The 14,475-nt window shown below is 44.7% G+C and overlaps 1 protein-coding gene across 1 annotated transcript; it reads right to left on the bottom strand.

The window, feature by feature from the left end:
• Positions 1-7,007: 7,007 nt before the first annotated feature.
• Positions 7,008-9,325, bottom strand: rxfp3.2a (relaxin family peptide receptor 3.2a). The gene has a single exon (XM_027019699.3). The coding sequence runs from the start codon at positions 9,200-9,202 to the stop codon at positions 7,919-7,921; it is 1,284 nt and encodes a 427-aa protein (XP_026875500.2). The 5' UTR covers positions 9,203-9,325; the 3' UTR covers positions 7,008-7,918.
• Between the last annotated feature and the right edge of the window lie 5,150 nt (positions 9,326-14,475).

The raw sequence follows: 14,475 nt of genomic DNA, 5'->3' as shown, positions 1-14,475 counted from the left end.
CAGGTATCACGGAACGCTCGCCTCCCGCGAGCCGCGTGGTTTGGCCAGCCACGTGCAGTAGGAGGACTTTCGTTTGTGGCCATGCCTGCACACACCTGCACCTCGTTTTGTCTGTGTGTATTTAAACTCACGTCAGGGTGTGCGGCGTGGTTGGTCATGGTAGATGTAATGTCTAAATGTAACGTGTTTGTTAGATGTATCCTTGTGTATTGTGTTCGTTTAATGTCAAATCATTTCATGTTTATGTTTATCATTTGTATTACGTGAGTGCCGCTGTCGTTTATGTTATTAAATGTTCGTCCCTGTCGAGGAAGTGTGTGCGTCCTGCCTCGCGCCCTGTGGCTCTCGGGCCGACATGCGTTACAGCAGGGCTGAGCCCTGAATCCTTACAGGCCCAGCTAATACCCAACAGGAAAAACTGAGATTTCATTCTTTATTTACCAGGATCTGTCGAATATTCCTCAGGTGTCACATACAAATCTCAGATTTTTTTAGTCTTATGTCCGTCTCATCATAGTCAAAAACTGACTTTTCTTGTAATGTAATTTTCTAAATCTCCTATGTCACACGATTGCTAAATTCTTGTCTCAGGTGTGATGTAGAACTGCCTCAGAAGCGTTTCCCTCTCCTTAATGTCTTTATTGCTTTCGGAGACCTTTAGGGACAAATAAGCATAAACCCTAGATGACCCAGAAGTCCATGTGAGCAGCACATGTGTCCAGTGGATTACTCACCCTCTTTAACTAAGACTATGTTCATCTAGTATCAGGGTATGTCTGCTTTTTTTTTTTACATCTTTTGTGTGATTTCTTTTCGTCAAATCATTTTCAGAAGAGTTGAATTTACTTCCTGCACCTGTTTTGGAGGTTGAAACGTCCGGCGTCTCAGGACATTGCAGGCGCTATGCCCTCGTTCTTCTCCTTTCATGCTGATAAATCTCTCCTTTCATCCCTGTCCCTTTCAGACTGACAGGCACATTTGTTTCTGATATGACACGATGCGGCTTTAACGCACTGTGGGTCGGAATCAGGTTAGTTCCTTGTGGCTGAGGGTGGTAAACATCAGAGTTTCTTTATTTCATGGCAGGATATGACGACAACAGGTTCTCCTGCCAGGAACTGAACGGGCAGATTCTCCACTGTGTTACCTGCCGGATCTCAAAATAAACGTTTATTATTTATCATGTGAACATTCTTTTCTAATGAACATACGTAGTTAAGCATACCAGTAAGTGCCTGTTTCATAACAGCTGTTCCCATATGTTAATCTCTTTCCAACACTGCACTGAGCAGAGAACCTTGTCATCTCAGCGCAACATTCAGTGTCGATGGCACAAACACAATATTCTGTGTTCTGACATAGAATGTTCTAGCACACAACACGCATTACAGATGATGTCACGGCAGCTCTGTCTGCATTTTCCCCATTTGAATTGCCAAATGGGCCCAGCCTCATGGGCCATTTAGCCTGAAGCGTGTTTATTTTCACAATGTGGGACAGTCTTATCACTATAAACACAGTTGTCGCAGGCTTTCAGGAAAAGAAGGAAGCCAGTTGAACAAGGTTAATGTGCACCTAACCCCCCACTGTGTGTGTGTGTGTGTGTGTGTGTGTGTGTGTGTGTGTGTGTGTGTGTGTGTGTGTGTGTGTGTGTGTGTGTGTGTGTGTGTGTGTGTGTGTGTGTGTGTGTTCGTGTTCATACAATACGTCCCCTCTCTGTCCTTCTCTGCTGTGTAGACTGGTAGGCACTTACCAGCGGAGACAGCAGTATGTCCATATAAGCAGTATAGTTGCACAAACCTGTTGATTCTCTTACCGACATGGAAGAAGATTAAACGCGACGTTATTGTTTATTACCATGAAGGTTGCCGACACACACAGGAATCATGATGTGAACTTGGCTCTGACTTTTCCATCATGGGTAGCTTTTTCGGCCCTGACGGAGCCCACACCCAGAGGCCTGTCATGGCTGAGATTAAAGAGCAATGTGTGAAATCCCATTTGAAGTCAGTCATGCTTGGAGGGGACGCACTGTGGTGGAGAGAGCAGGCCTGCACCCCGATCGCATTCAGTCCACGGCAGAAGCTCTGGTCTCTCCTTACAGCACCATTTCACTCTAAGAGGGGTTCGGTTTTTTTTTTAATCTTTTTTGTAGATATCCCACCAGGATTCTATATGGAAGGCATCTCTAAGATCTCAGGAAACAGAAGAAATATGCAATATAGACAGAAATGAGAAGCGGATGCCTTCCAGACAGGAGGGGACACTCTGACATGGACGTGATGCTCCTCCGGCATTACAGTCTCTCCAGGCTCGATGATTAGGGTTTTAGCGTGAGTTACATGTAGGAACTGTTAATGTTGGATTTATCTACGAGTGAGTTCACTCAAGGGTTTTCCTCAAGGGTCTTCATCTCTTCCTCTTCAGTGAAGGTTACAGCAGCTTCAATATCACTGGCAAAATGTGAGTTCAAGATTTTAAAAAACAGTAACGGGCTACAGTTGGCCTGCTTAAGAAATTCCCCTTCAAGTTCACGGAGCAGAGGCCTCCCGGGTCCTGACAGATCCTTCTGGAGTAAGACGCATTTCACTGGGCACATTGTTTTTCTGCCTTATTCCAAAGTCAACTAAATTGGAAGCCTATGATCAACCATCGCAAACTAGCTTAGCATAGTCACACTTCATCATAGAGAATAAGAACATCACTGGGATCAAAAATACTTTAAATTCCATGGAAATGGATATACAAAAACCTTTAAAAGATTAGGAAATTTTGTGCAATTCTGGAGACTCTTCAGTCCAGTGATCTCGCACTAATTCAGTACTGGGAAACTGTCTCTAGTCTGTATCCTCCAATCTAGTCTCTGTCTCCCAGAGCTGACTGACCCACATTAATTAGAGAGACTTTAGTGACCCACCATTCATTATTAATGAAACTAATTTACGCCTCAGACACTGTGAAGCCAATTGTTGTGTCATCGTAACCAATTGTAGTCTGTTCCTTGATGACAAATCTCAACAAACTGTATCCCCACAACCCCGGAAGTCATTTACATGAGTGACAGTACGTTTCTCTTGATGCACATGTATCAGTGTATAAAAATACTGACACGTAAAATAAAGCAAGCCCCTCTCTAAGCTTAGCATCACCAGTAACACGTGCGAAGCCTATTTTCCTGTGTACATTTTCTGAAATGTGTTTATTACTCAACTCCAGGTTTTGTTGAATTTGAAATCTTATTCAGGATTTTTGTTCAGAGGTTTTGACAAAACTTATATTAGATAATAATATTAGATAACGCTCCCTGAAAAGAATAGAGTTATCCAATCTGAAATCAGGTGCAAGGAAAAATCAATGTCCAAAAAAAGACTTTTAGGCCCAGTAGCTGCTGGAATTGAGGGTATTACCATTGTTGAGTGTGTAGCCTAAATGGGTAAACACCAATGTCTCCTTATTAAGCTGCTTAGCTATGGTGTCACATTTTTATCTCACACCTGTCAAATTTAAAAGCTGAGTTGAATGAAGATGTGGTTTGCAAAGAAAATTATTCACAAATCTCTCAAAATTCCATCAGATGTTAAATGGCTGTTTCAGGCCCCTTTCTTAACTTGTCAGTTATCACTAAAATAGCCCCCTTTCTCACATACAGACACACACTTTAAATGATGAGCCATTACAACATGGGCATCAACATCTAGGGGATATCACTGTTTAATGACATGCTTTTCACTGTGCTAGTTCCATCTCTCAGGAACTTATCACTTATAGACCTGCGGTTTATTCAGCATTACTGTCATGTCTGGTTAACAAGCTTTAGAGGGAAAGTTAAGGTGCCCTCCAAAAGAAACGACGGGATCTGCACTTTGGTTGAAAAGCAGGTTGTGCCGTGGGAGGGCATGCATACTAAACGAAGGTACGAATGATCGGAGCTGTGCACGTGGTAGGTACAGACATTGCCTCACATGATCGGAGCTGTGCACGTGGTAGGTACAGACATTGCCTCACATGATCGGAGTTGTGCACGTGGCAGGTATTGGCGTTACCACACACTCTCAGACTCATGTACACGCTGAGAGAAACGGCACAAGATCACGATTATTAATTTGAGCAATAGCCATAAAAAGTCCTCTTATTTTTGCAAATAAACAGCAAACCCAACACCAAATAAGGGCGGATGATGTCAATCGCCAGGTTTATATACAAGACAGCATGAAAATTAAATAATTGTAAAAATGCATGTAGTGTAAAAGGCAAAGAGTGAATGCTTTTATTCTGTTTTAGCTGCTCAGCATTAAGCATGGCATCATATACATTTTATTCGACGGTACAGTCTGATGATCAAATCCACGTCTGTGTGAAGGGCAGCTAGACATCAGGGGAAACATGCTATACGAGAGGTCCACCCTTCTTAGTAAAACCAATGACATTTTAACTCCTTGCAACATTTGTATTGAACTCGGCAGATTATATAATGGTAGAGCTACTTTTCGTTTCACGTGAGTAAAAGTTTTATCATGCTCGCCGCGAGCGATGGAAATGGAAGGAGCGCGTGGGCCAGATGTAAGATGCTATAAGAAATCGGATTCTGAATGTCATGGAAGGATGTAAATAAACAATACGCAAATGTCATGGTGTTATAGGAACCAGTACAATGTTTAATGAGACCCCCAGACAATGTAACTGATCAAAGGTGCAAAGCGTCCTTCAGAACTCCTCTAGTGTTTAGGTATGGGGAAGGATCTGGAAAGCAAGAACGTGTGTCAGATCTGCGCCTTACTGTGGACTGCCAGTGGTTCGCTGAGTTGCGCGTTGTGAGGATTTGAATCCATTTCGTGTTTTGTTTTGTTTTTTTTGCTGTGGTTGTCCCACAGTCCTCCACTGGTCCTCCACATATTGGACCGGTACAACATTTCAGCCTCGACACAAAAAGTCACATTTTTCAGTACAATAATTTGTTATAATTATTAATGGATGAATTATAATTAGGTAAAGAAAAATAGTGAACGTAAAATGTTTGGGGCGTATTTATGAAAAAGCATAAACGTTATTAATTAATATAAATATATTTAAAAATGTTTTAAGTAAAAATAAACCAATAACACGTTTTAAGGGGCTACCTGTCATTGCAAGCAGTTAACTGAATTAGATATATTCCCAGGACTGCAAGGCACCAGACGACCTTCGTAGAAGGTCTGCCAGAGCCCATCAGGCAGGTAATTGCTTTCCGAGCGAACGTGTCACGCTGGCGGAATCTCTCCTCAATGTGCAACTGCGCATGGCTGGCTCGACCGCTGACGACCGTCATTCGCTAACTATAACATAAAACATCTGGATGCCCCCCACGCAAAAAACAAACAAACAAAAAAAACCCAAACATTAAAATCACGGTCGTCTGTCTGTTTAGTAAGACAGTGTGAGGAAATGCAATATCTCATTTGCCCTTTTCTGAAGGAGCGTGACAATTCACGCGCGACTTGCTCGTCTGTTGCGCCGCAGGAGGCAGGGCTGCAGTATCGGCCTAGTGACAGACTGGCGCAGCGATAACCCGCTGCATCGCGTGCTGATATTTAAGCTGCAGAGATTTCCCTTTCTTTGTCAAGTTCATTATCAGCAGCTGCGCTGTTTGGAAAGCTCCACGCCCAACCTGTCTGATAGGGCACCGGAGGCAATTACTGTAGTCGGCTGATGCATCTTCAGTTATCTTCAAACTCTTAGAGTCATGGCAACAGTGTCGGGCACGTGAAGTAAATGTGTGCCACGCGAGCGCAGGAAATTGTGTGAGAGGCAGCGTCAGCCCCCTGTGCATTATTTAAGGTTTACTAGATGAACATTTGAGATGTGTGATTTGGTGGGAATGATGTTTATTGGCTCAAAGTGTCTTCACATTTTATCTTTTCCTGCGCGAGCCCAGGGCTGGGTAATTAGCACTGCACTTTCATCTATTCTGCAAAAACAAACCCCTCCGTTTGCGTTACATGATTTAGGATGCTAAACCCGGCAGGCTAGCAGAGCGCGCATTTCAAACGCGGTATTATGCGGAGTGTCTGTAATAAGCTCACTATTCGAAAAAGCACATTTCACGACAGCAGAATATGAGGTACGAGATCAGAAGCGTGAAAAGTGCCAAGGACAGGCGCGCGCGTGGAAACTGATGAAATCTTGTCTGCATTTCCCTGAGACGGAGGGCATGTTTCTTGCATGACATGAGTCGTAATGGTCTGCTACAGTGTAGGAACGAGCATTGCTGCAACATGACACGTGGCGTGACATCCCTAGCCTGCTTCTGCAACCTATTCACAAAGGCCTTTGTCTCGAGTGAATTCGCCACTTAGTCTCTGTAATGACAGTCAAATATCGGAAGAACAGCATTCAAATGCAGTGAACGGCTCGTGCGTGACACCGAATTTCAAGGCCACGCAGTGACTCAGTGACATTTATGAGACGTTCCCAGCTATTGAGCGATTTGTATATATTTTCCAGCCACTTCTTCAAATTAAATGACAGCACTAAATTCAGAGTAATATAATTTACTTAAACACTTATGCCGGTTCGTAGGATTAGTGGCCAGGTGTCACACATTGGCATGTGTTTACCAAAGTAATTAATCCAAGTTAGTGACGACTCAGATATAGGTTTCACTGGTCTTTGTGTGCAAGAATACACACAGCAGGCAGACGCACATTCATTGCTTGTTTGCAAAGCAGTTTAACCGAATAGGACGATGAATAGTGGAAGGGAAGGCGTTTTGTGTTTTATTTGTAGGGTTACATATCAATGATGCAACTTTACATGGATGTGTTTGGTCTTCTGTGTTGATGGGAACTGAGGTTTCATTTTGCCAGTCAAAACTGGATAACTGAACGTGCTTTAGAATACCATTTTATTGACACTTAGTCATTTGAGTTGTGATATGTGTTTGTAAAATTAACTGAATATTAACTGTACTGAATATTACTGTTCTGTACTGAATATTATCAGCAACACAATGCTAAGAGAGCTGACCATGATTCTTTATTTGCCCAGGAAAGATTACACATTGAGGCATGCAGTCACACAGCCAGACCAATTAATCTGGCATAGATAGTGAGTTTAAAAAGGTATCTGTGCGAAAAACCTCAAAACATCAGATTAATACTGCATGTACTGAAATGCATGTTGTCAGCGAACACATCAAACTTCTCATACGTAATAAAATAAGTAAATCCTCCCCATTTGCCATAACCGTAACTATTAATAAAATGCATGTAAAAAAAAAACCGACCAGCTTTTGTAAAATAGATTCTCATTTAAAATACTCAAGTTTTCTTAGCATCCACGTGGTTACGCGTTTATTATGATCAGAGCTGCAAACTCCGGTACGCGTGCGTGCGTGCGTGCGCTATACAAGGGCTCCTTCCTAAATGAAAAATGACTATACAATGTAAACAAGTGTTGGAGCAAAGAAACATCTAACAGCATTGGACAACAAAAAAGGTAGAAACTGCTTCTGTTTGTAAGATACTGAATGATATCTTTTGTTAAATTGTTATTTTTACAGTCAAGCGGTGAAATCGTTGCGTATTCTTTTTTTTTACGATTTGGAGTTGTTATAAATTACTTCTGGTATTTTCTCCTTTAATAACATAAGATTCTTCACTTAATGAAGGACAGTGAATAACTTCCGTATTTTATCCCAAAAGTTTATCAAGCCCTGTAATGAAACTGAGGTTTGTTTACACTTGGATATTATTGGACATCTCACTTAGCAACACACACGAAAGACAGAGCCCGAGGCTTGGAGAGCGGGACTGCACGTGGAAACCTCAGGATAGTTACAAAGTGAAGACGCCGCGAAAAGTCCCGTGAGTCGGGTGAGTTTGCAAGGTCCGTCCCATGCGCGCGTCTTATCCATACGTTTCCAGGAACGGTAAACAATAATTCACACTCCAACCTCCATCTGCACCACAGCCAACTCGGTTGGAGCCTCCGCCACCTTCTTATTCCTGCGCGCAAGGTTGGTGAGGCTACGGAGTGAGGGTGTGGCTCGGAGCAACAGCTTCTTGAGACCGGCGCGATACTCCCGCCGGATGAGACAGTACAGCACAGGGTTCAGGCAACTGTTCGTGTGCGCAAGGCACACGGTGACGGGAAAGGCGTAGGCCTGGGCGTTGTAAAAAGCCTTACTGAACGGAACCAGGTCGAACTTGATTAGGACGCCCCAAAGCGTCAGAGCTTGGTTGGGCAGCCAACACAGGAAGAAGGACAGGACCACGATGGTGACGGACTTGGTGACCTTGGAGCGGCGCCTGTGGAGCCCTCTTTCGCTGTCCGAGCCAGGGATGCCGCAGACGCGCCCGCGCAGGACGAAGCGGAGCAGCAGGAGATAACAAACGCTGATTATGATCAGCGGGATGACAAATCCCAGCAGAACCTTCTGCGTCTGGTAAAGACCCAGCAGCAGCTGCGGGTCCCAGCTGCCAGAGTCGGAGAAGCGCACGAGGCACAGCTCGTCGTCGGATATCTGCGCAGTGGTGGAGTAGACGGCGTGAGGGAGCGTAGCAACTAACGACACGGCCCAGATGGCGAGGCTCGCCCATTTCACCTCGGCTGATGCCATTTTGGCACTGTGCATCCTCAAAGAGGAAGCCAGGGAGCAGTAGCGCGCTACGCTCATCGCCGTCAGGAAGAACACGCTGGCGTACATATTCATGGTTGTAACCGAGCTGATGATCTTGCACATAACCTTGCCGAACGGCCAGCGAAAGTCCAACGCTGTGTCCACGGCCCAGAAGGGCAGCGTCAGCACGAACTGCAGGTCCGTTATGGCCAAGCTCATGACGAAACAGTTTATTGAGGACTGTTTGAGCCTGTGGCGCGTTTGGAGAAGATAGAGCGCCAACAGGTTGCCCACGAGTCCGAGAGCGCACACGACCAGGTAGACGAGAGCGATGGCTATGCGCATGGTCATGCTCGAACTGTCACCGTACGGTTCCGGGGCGGACTCTTTTGACAGTATCTGCAGCCAGCAACGGAGAGAGAGGTTCCGCTGGGTGCCCGCGTTCCGGGTCGCCAGCTCGTCGCTCTCGTTCATACCAAGTCCGCAAACTCCGGAGCCGAGCGATAAAGCACTGTTATTTTGCTGCATCTCTCTTTTCGCGTACACCCGCCAACGGCAACCGTATAGCACAAACAGAATTGGTGGTCGCAGAAATCTGGACGACATATAATTCTATAAGATAGCACATACGGCACAAATATCCGTTTTGTCAATGTTGCTTTTAAAACGGGTTTTCCGCGATCTGTCACTGTTTCCTGCTTACAAAAACTTTAAATGACACTATTCCACGTTGGTCTGGACCGTATCTGAAGGGGAAACGGTTGAAACGTCCGTTCCTCACTTGCTCGCCATTCGCACCTGACTGCGCTCGCGGAACGCGTTCAGTGTAGTTTATATACGCGGTGTAAAAGCCAAACAGTGCGCGCACCGGCGCTTAGATATTAATAAGACATGCGTATATAAGTTGACTGTTATGTCCATGTCATGTTTTTCTGTGTCAAAGGGACAAAATTGCTTAAAGAAAATTTGACTAGATCACAAGTTATTAATCGACAGAAACTTTACAAATCAATTCTGCGCTTATTGGCGAAACTGGTTTAAAGTGTTTTCAGTGTCAGTTGCGACTGGAGAAACATGATACCCCTGATTTACAGTAAACTTCAAGACCTTCAAGTAGCCTACGTTACACCAACACAATATCCCGATTTTTCTGCAGGTTTTACTCTTGACGTTTATATATATATATATATAAATGAATGTTTATTCAGCTGTACAGATTCGTTTGTTACTAAAACTGGCTGGTGCAGGCTACCCGCTGTATTTCGTCGCTTTTCATACCTATATGCGCGAGAATCTTGTGTGTGCTCTGCGTACTCGGGGGAGAGGAGGTGACTGAACGCTAGTAAAGGTACCAAGGAGTGTTTGGGAGATTTTAATGACCAAGCCTGTCTCAATTTGCATTTTATAATGAGTAGATATCCTACCGTTATATTTTGGCACCGGCGTTTTTGGTATGCAAACCGAGCAGGCCCCAGGAGAGAGCGCGCTGGAGAGCGGAACTCGGTTAGCATTCTGTGCGCAGCCCGAAACTCCGCGTGTACTCTCTCGCGACCGATGCGCTCAGTAGGCAAGTACAAAGCGGCGCGCACACTTGCGGTTATTATGAGCTACCTCAAGCCCACGGACCGCGGACTGCTTAGAAGGAGCACGAACGGTACTTTTTAAGGTTTGTTTTTTTTTAAACTTGTTTTACTGTTTAACAGTAAAAGTAAATAAATAGCCTTAAAAATTACCGTTCGTGCTCCTTCTATGGAGTTCGTTGTGTCAGCTTGCGCACACAGTAAAAAGTGAATAAATGGCCTACTGGTCGCCAGTATCGTCTACATATATTTGTACAGGTCATGTTTGTTTGACTTCTTGTTTCTCTTGACTTGCACAAAAACAAGGAAACAAACAAACCAAATAAAGTGTACCTGTTTAGTCATCTATATGACAAACAAACCATTGAAATATACATGGATCCTTTATGAGAGCGTTTCAGCTAGCTGATGTCCACTGTCATCATTGAATGTAGGCTATATCCTGGAGTTGAATGTGTACTGAGAAAAATGCTTCAGTGTTGCTCTTGTGAGGATGGGAATTGTACAGACTGACACCTGTGTCCCTCCCACTGAAGTAACCAACACCTCCAGTGAAGTAGCCAACACCCCCAGTGAAGTAGCCAACACCCCCAGTGAAGTAGCCAACATCTCCAGTGAAGTAGCCAACGCCCCCAGTGAAGTAGCCAACATCTCCAGTGAAGTAGCCAACACTTCCAGTGAAGTAGCCAACATCCCCAGTGAAGTAGCCAACACCCCCAGTGAAGTAGCCAACACCCCCAGTGAAGTAGCCAACACCCCCAGTGAAGTAGCCAACATCTCCAGTGCTAGTGTGCTGATTAATGCTGGAATTTGTTTACATGGATCGTGGGTACAAACAGAGATAATACTGAGCTCATATGTGTTGAAAGAGAATTGTGTGGCGTTAACCAGCTTCATCATCATCATCTCCTCTGAAAGTAAGGAGATGAATAACCAGGATCACGAAATGAATAACCAGGAGCACGAGGACGTGGTGGGGGAAGCGTGCTGCGATTCAGCTCCGTCGCTCTCTCTACTGTCTTCTGTCTTCTTGCTAATTCAGCATGCCGAACCTGACAGTGCTGCCCATGGCCGTGACCTGCTGCGGTAATGACCCCACCTGGGGCAGCCACCTTAGATGTCCTGGGGCAGCCGTCTCAGGTGTCACATATAGGGCAGTATAGCGCAATGTGGCCCAAAATCCACATGATAGTCCAGTGATTCACAGTGGAGAGGCTTTATAATACAGCTGCCACTGGGGAAAAAAAGTAATTTTTTTTTAGGTGACTGTTGACTGTATACTAGAGTCAGTTGAAGAAACTTGCATCGCAAAAGAAGTTACTGATCAACCCCACTGTATGCAACTTAAAATGTGTGTTTAAGTGGAAACTGCCATTATGGTTTCAAGGGACTGGCTGTGCAGAGAGCAACGGAGGGCAGCCCATCAGTCCTACTGCTAGCAACGCCTTAGTGAACTTGATGTCTGTGTTAATGTCAGTGAAAGCAAGGCAGTTCTTATTATCAAATACTTCATCAACTGTTCACCCTTAAAGCCTCCACTTAAAGCATCAAGCCATTCTTTATTACTTTTGTCACACCACCAGGCAACCTATGATGTCATTTCCTGTCATTTCATTGATGTGTTGCGGAATCAGGGTGTGACAGCCAGCCCAGTGGAGCCATGTGCCCAACGGTTAGAGTCACCATGGTGATACTCCTGGTCTCCATAACTACCGTCGTAGGGCAGAGAGTCTGTGTCTGCATACTGAGGCCTGATGTGCATCTTGCTAGTCGATGAGATGGCCACTTCCAGGCTGGTGTCCACAGAGGTGCCTGGCTGTACGGTGAGACCGTCCACTACGGAGGGAAGTGTCCCCAGCTGAGTTGGAAGGACCAGACATGAGTGTGAGAAGCTCTGTTAGCGCTATTAGAATTAATCATCGACTCCTAATCATCCGTAACGGTTCCTGCACGCCGTGCGCTCAGTTAAGAGACTCTCAGTTGAGCAGCTGGAACCTTCCGGACATTTCTAGTCCTAGCGAGCACCTGAGTGAGCTAATCAAACGCTCGATGATTAGCTTGTGTGGGATGAGTGTAGCAGTGCTTAAAGTGAGAAAATTGACAGAGTGGCTTATGGACCTGGAGACCGGCAGAGAGTCACTGGTTCAGCCCACAAATCAGGTTTCATTTACATACTGGACATTTATATACTGGTTATTTGCATACTGGATGTCAACTTTGACAAACAGTAAATAGGTCTTGGCTACAACACAGAAATCCAAAGTACACTGAATTAAATAATGCTCAGGTGTCAGATTGCATTTGTATATATAGATATATATATATAGATATTTATATGATATAAATGTATAATATATAATTAACTCATTGATAGCCAGCAGATCTAAAAAGACTGTTTCGCCACTGGAAGGCACTTGTTGGCTCTCAGGGAGAAATGGGCTTGTGTAGAATAAAGTGGATAATGGCTAAAGTGCAGAAAACAAAAAACACGCATGGAGCTGACCAAAGCAACATCCGTAGTCTCCCCTGCTTCCCTGGGTCGCGAGCATGCGCCTCCCTCTGACCGACTCCAGGCAAGGAGAGAGAAGGCCTCTCCCACGCAGGCTTATCGGAGAGCCTCTGCCTTCCCCGAGTCTGTGCAGCAGCCCGAGGGCGACGGAGGTGATTGCAATTCTGAAGGCAGCGCCGTTCTGCTCGTGTTAATATGAATGGTGATTAAACAGAAGCTGAGTAAAAGATTAACTGGGGGGGGGGGGGGTAGGTATGGGCAGTGCATGCCCCACAGAGCTGGAGCACGCAGTACAAAGCACTGGCTAATCACACACCAGTAAAAGCAGCAGGTCTGGAAAAGCACTGAAAACCTATACTCAACTACAAGGACTGATCCCAAGTCATTTCAAAGAGAATCTACTCAAGCAGTACTGAAGCCTTTACTCGAATGTTAATTTGTCATTTAAAGTTATCTCAAATGTTTGCTTTTTTTTTAGTTCAGCTGCAGGCACATCCACTGAAATGATCCAACATCCTAAACCTTCCAGATGTTTGGTGACATTGACAGCACTAAAACCAGTACAATAACAGCCAAAACTCTCATAAAAGTTCAACCTTGGAGGCACCTCCAAAAGAAAATGGTTTGGCAGGATTTCACTTTAAGAAATCTCAAGTTTCAAGTTTCAAGTTTCGTTTATTTGTCACATACATAGTCATACACAGTATAACCTGCAGTGAAATGGTTTGAGAGTGCTCTGTCCAAACTGAGAAAACAAACAGGGGTGTATAGGGAAATATATATCTATATATATACAAAATATATTAACAATGTATCTCTTTAACCTTGGTGGCGCTGTTGGCCGTGTTCACCAGGCATCTAAGCAGCAGTAGCGTGCAAAGCCCCATATCCTCAGCTCAACAGTCCCTGTCAGCCATGTGGGTGGAGGTTGTACTCGGTTAAACTCTTTTGGCTATAGCGAAGTCCCCAGATTCCCTGGCTTTGTTGTGGAACGCTGGGTGGGAACTTGGAAAACAGGATGAGAGAGGATGGGAGAAGCACCTAGAAGAGAAAAGACGAAGAGGTTTACCTAAAATAGCAATGTGTAAGCAGAACACTAGTTAAAGCAGCCATGACTTATAAAGAGGTGGTGAAAATGGTGTATGGCAGTACTTTGCAACCACTGCCTAACGCTGGTCAGTGCTGTAATGCAGGTCATTTCTGTAACATTCAGGTAGTTCGTTCCATTTTGCATGTGCATTGATTTGCATTAATTTCACTGTCCATCATTTATTTAAATTCACTTATAAATAATTCATTGATCATAACAAGCTGGTCGAGAACAAAGGGATAAACAAGAGCGTCACTCTGGCACTCACTAGTAAACTGCGCATCCGGATCTAGGGCATTCCGCCCCTGCGGAAGACAGATGCGCGTGCACGCTCGGAGCCACAGTGCCGCGCCTGGCCAAACCAGCGCTACATTTTACAGTTGCTTTTTTTGCGTGGCTCGAGCTTTCTGCATCTGCTGGGAGGTTTGATGTCCCACTTTGCGCGTGACAAAGGCGCTTGCAGAAAGCTCTGCTGAGTCGCCGATTCTGCCACTCCTGTCATGTGGACGGTGGTTTTGCAAAATCCGAAACTCAATAATTGCCTTTGAAGCGTCAACACCCGGAGAGAGCTTGTTGTGTGAAAGCAGTGACATTGTTATCTCCAACCGATACGCTTTGGGAAAATAACATGATGATGATGGAAAAGCACATCTTCTCTTCAAGACCAGATTCCCATGATCATGTCTGAGTGGAGCTTTTC

The sequence above is a fragment of the Electrophorus electricus genome, chromosome 11 (genome assembly GCF_041902795.1).
Source record: "Electrophorus electricus isolate QZ-2024a chromosome 11, ASM4190279v1, whole genome shotgun sequence".
NCBI lineage: Eukaryota > Metazoa > Chordata > Actinopteri > Gymnotiformes > Gymnotidae > Electrophorus > Electrophorus electricus.
Note: the sequence above shows the minus strand (reverse complement) of the source record. Positions and strands in the feature narration are given on the sequence as shown.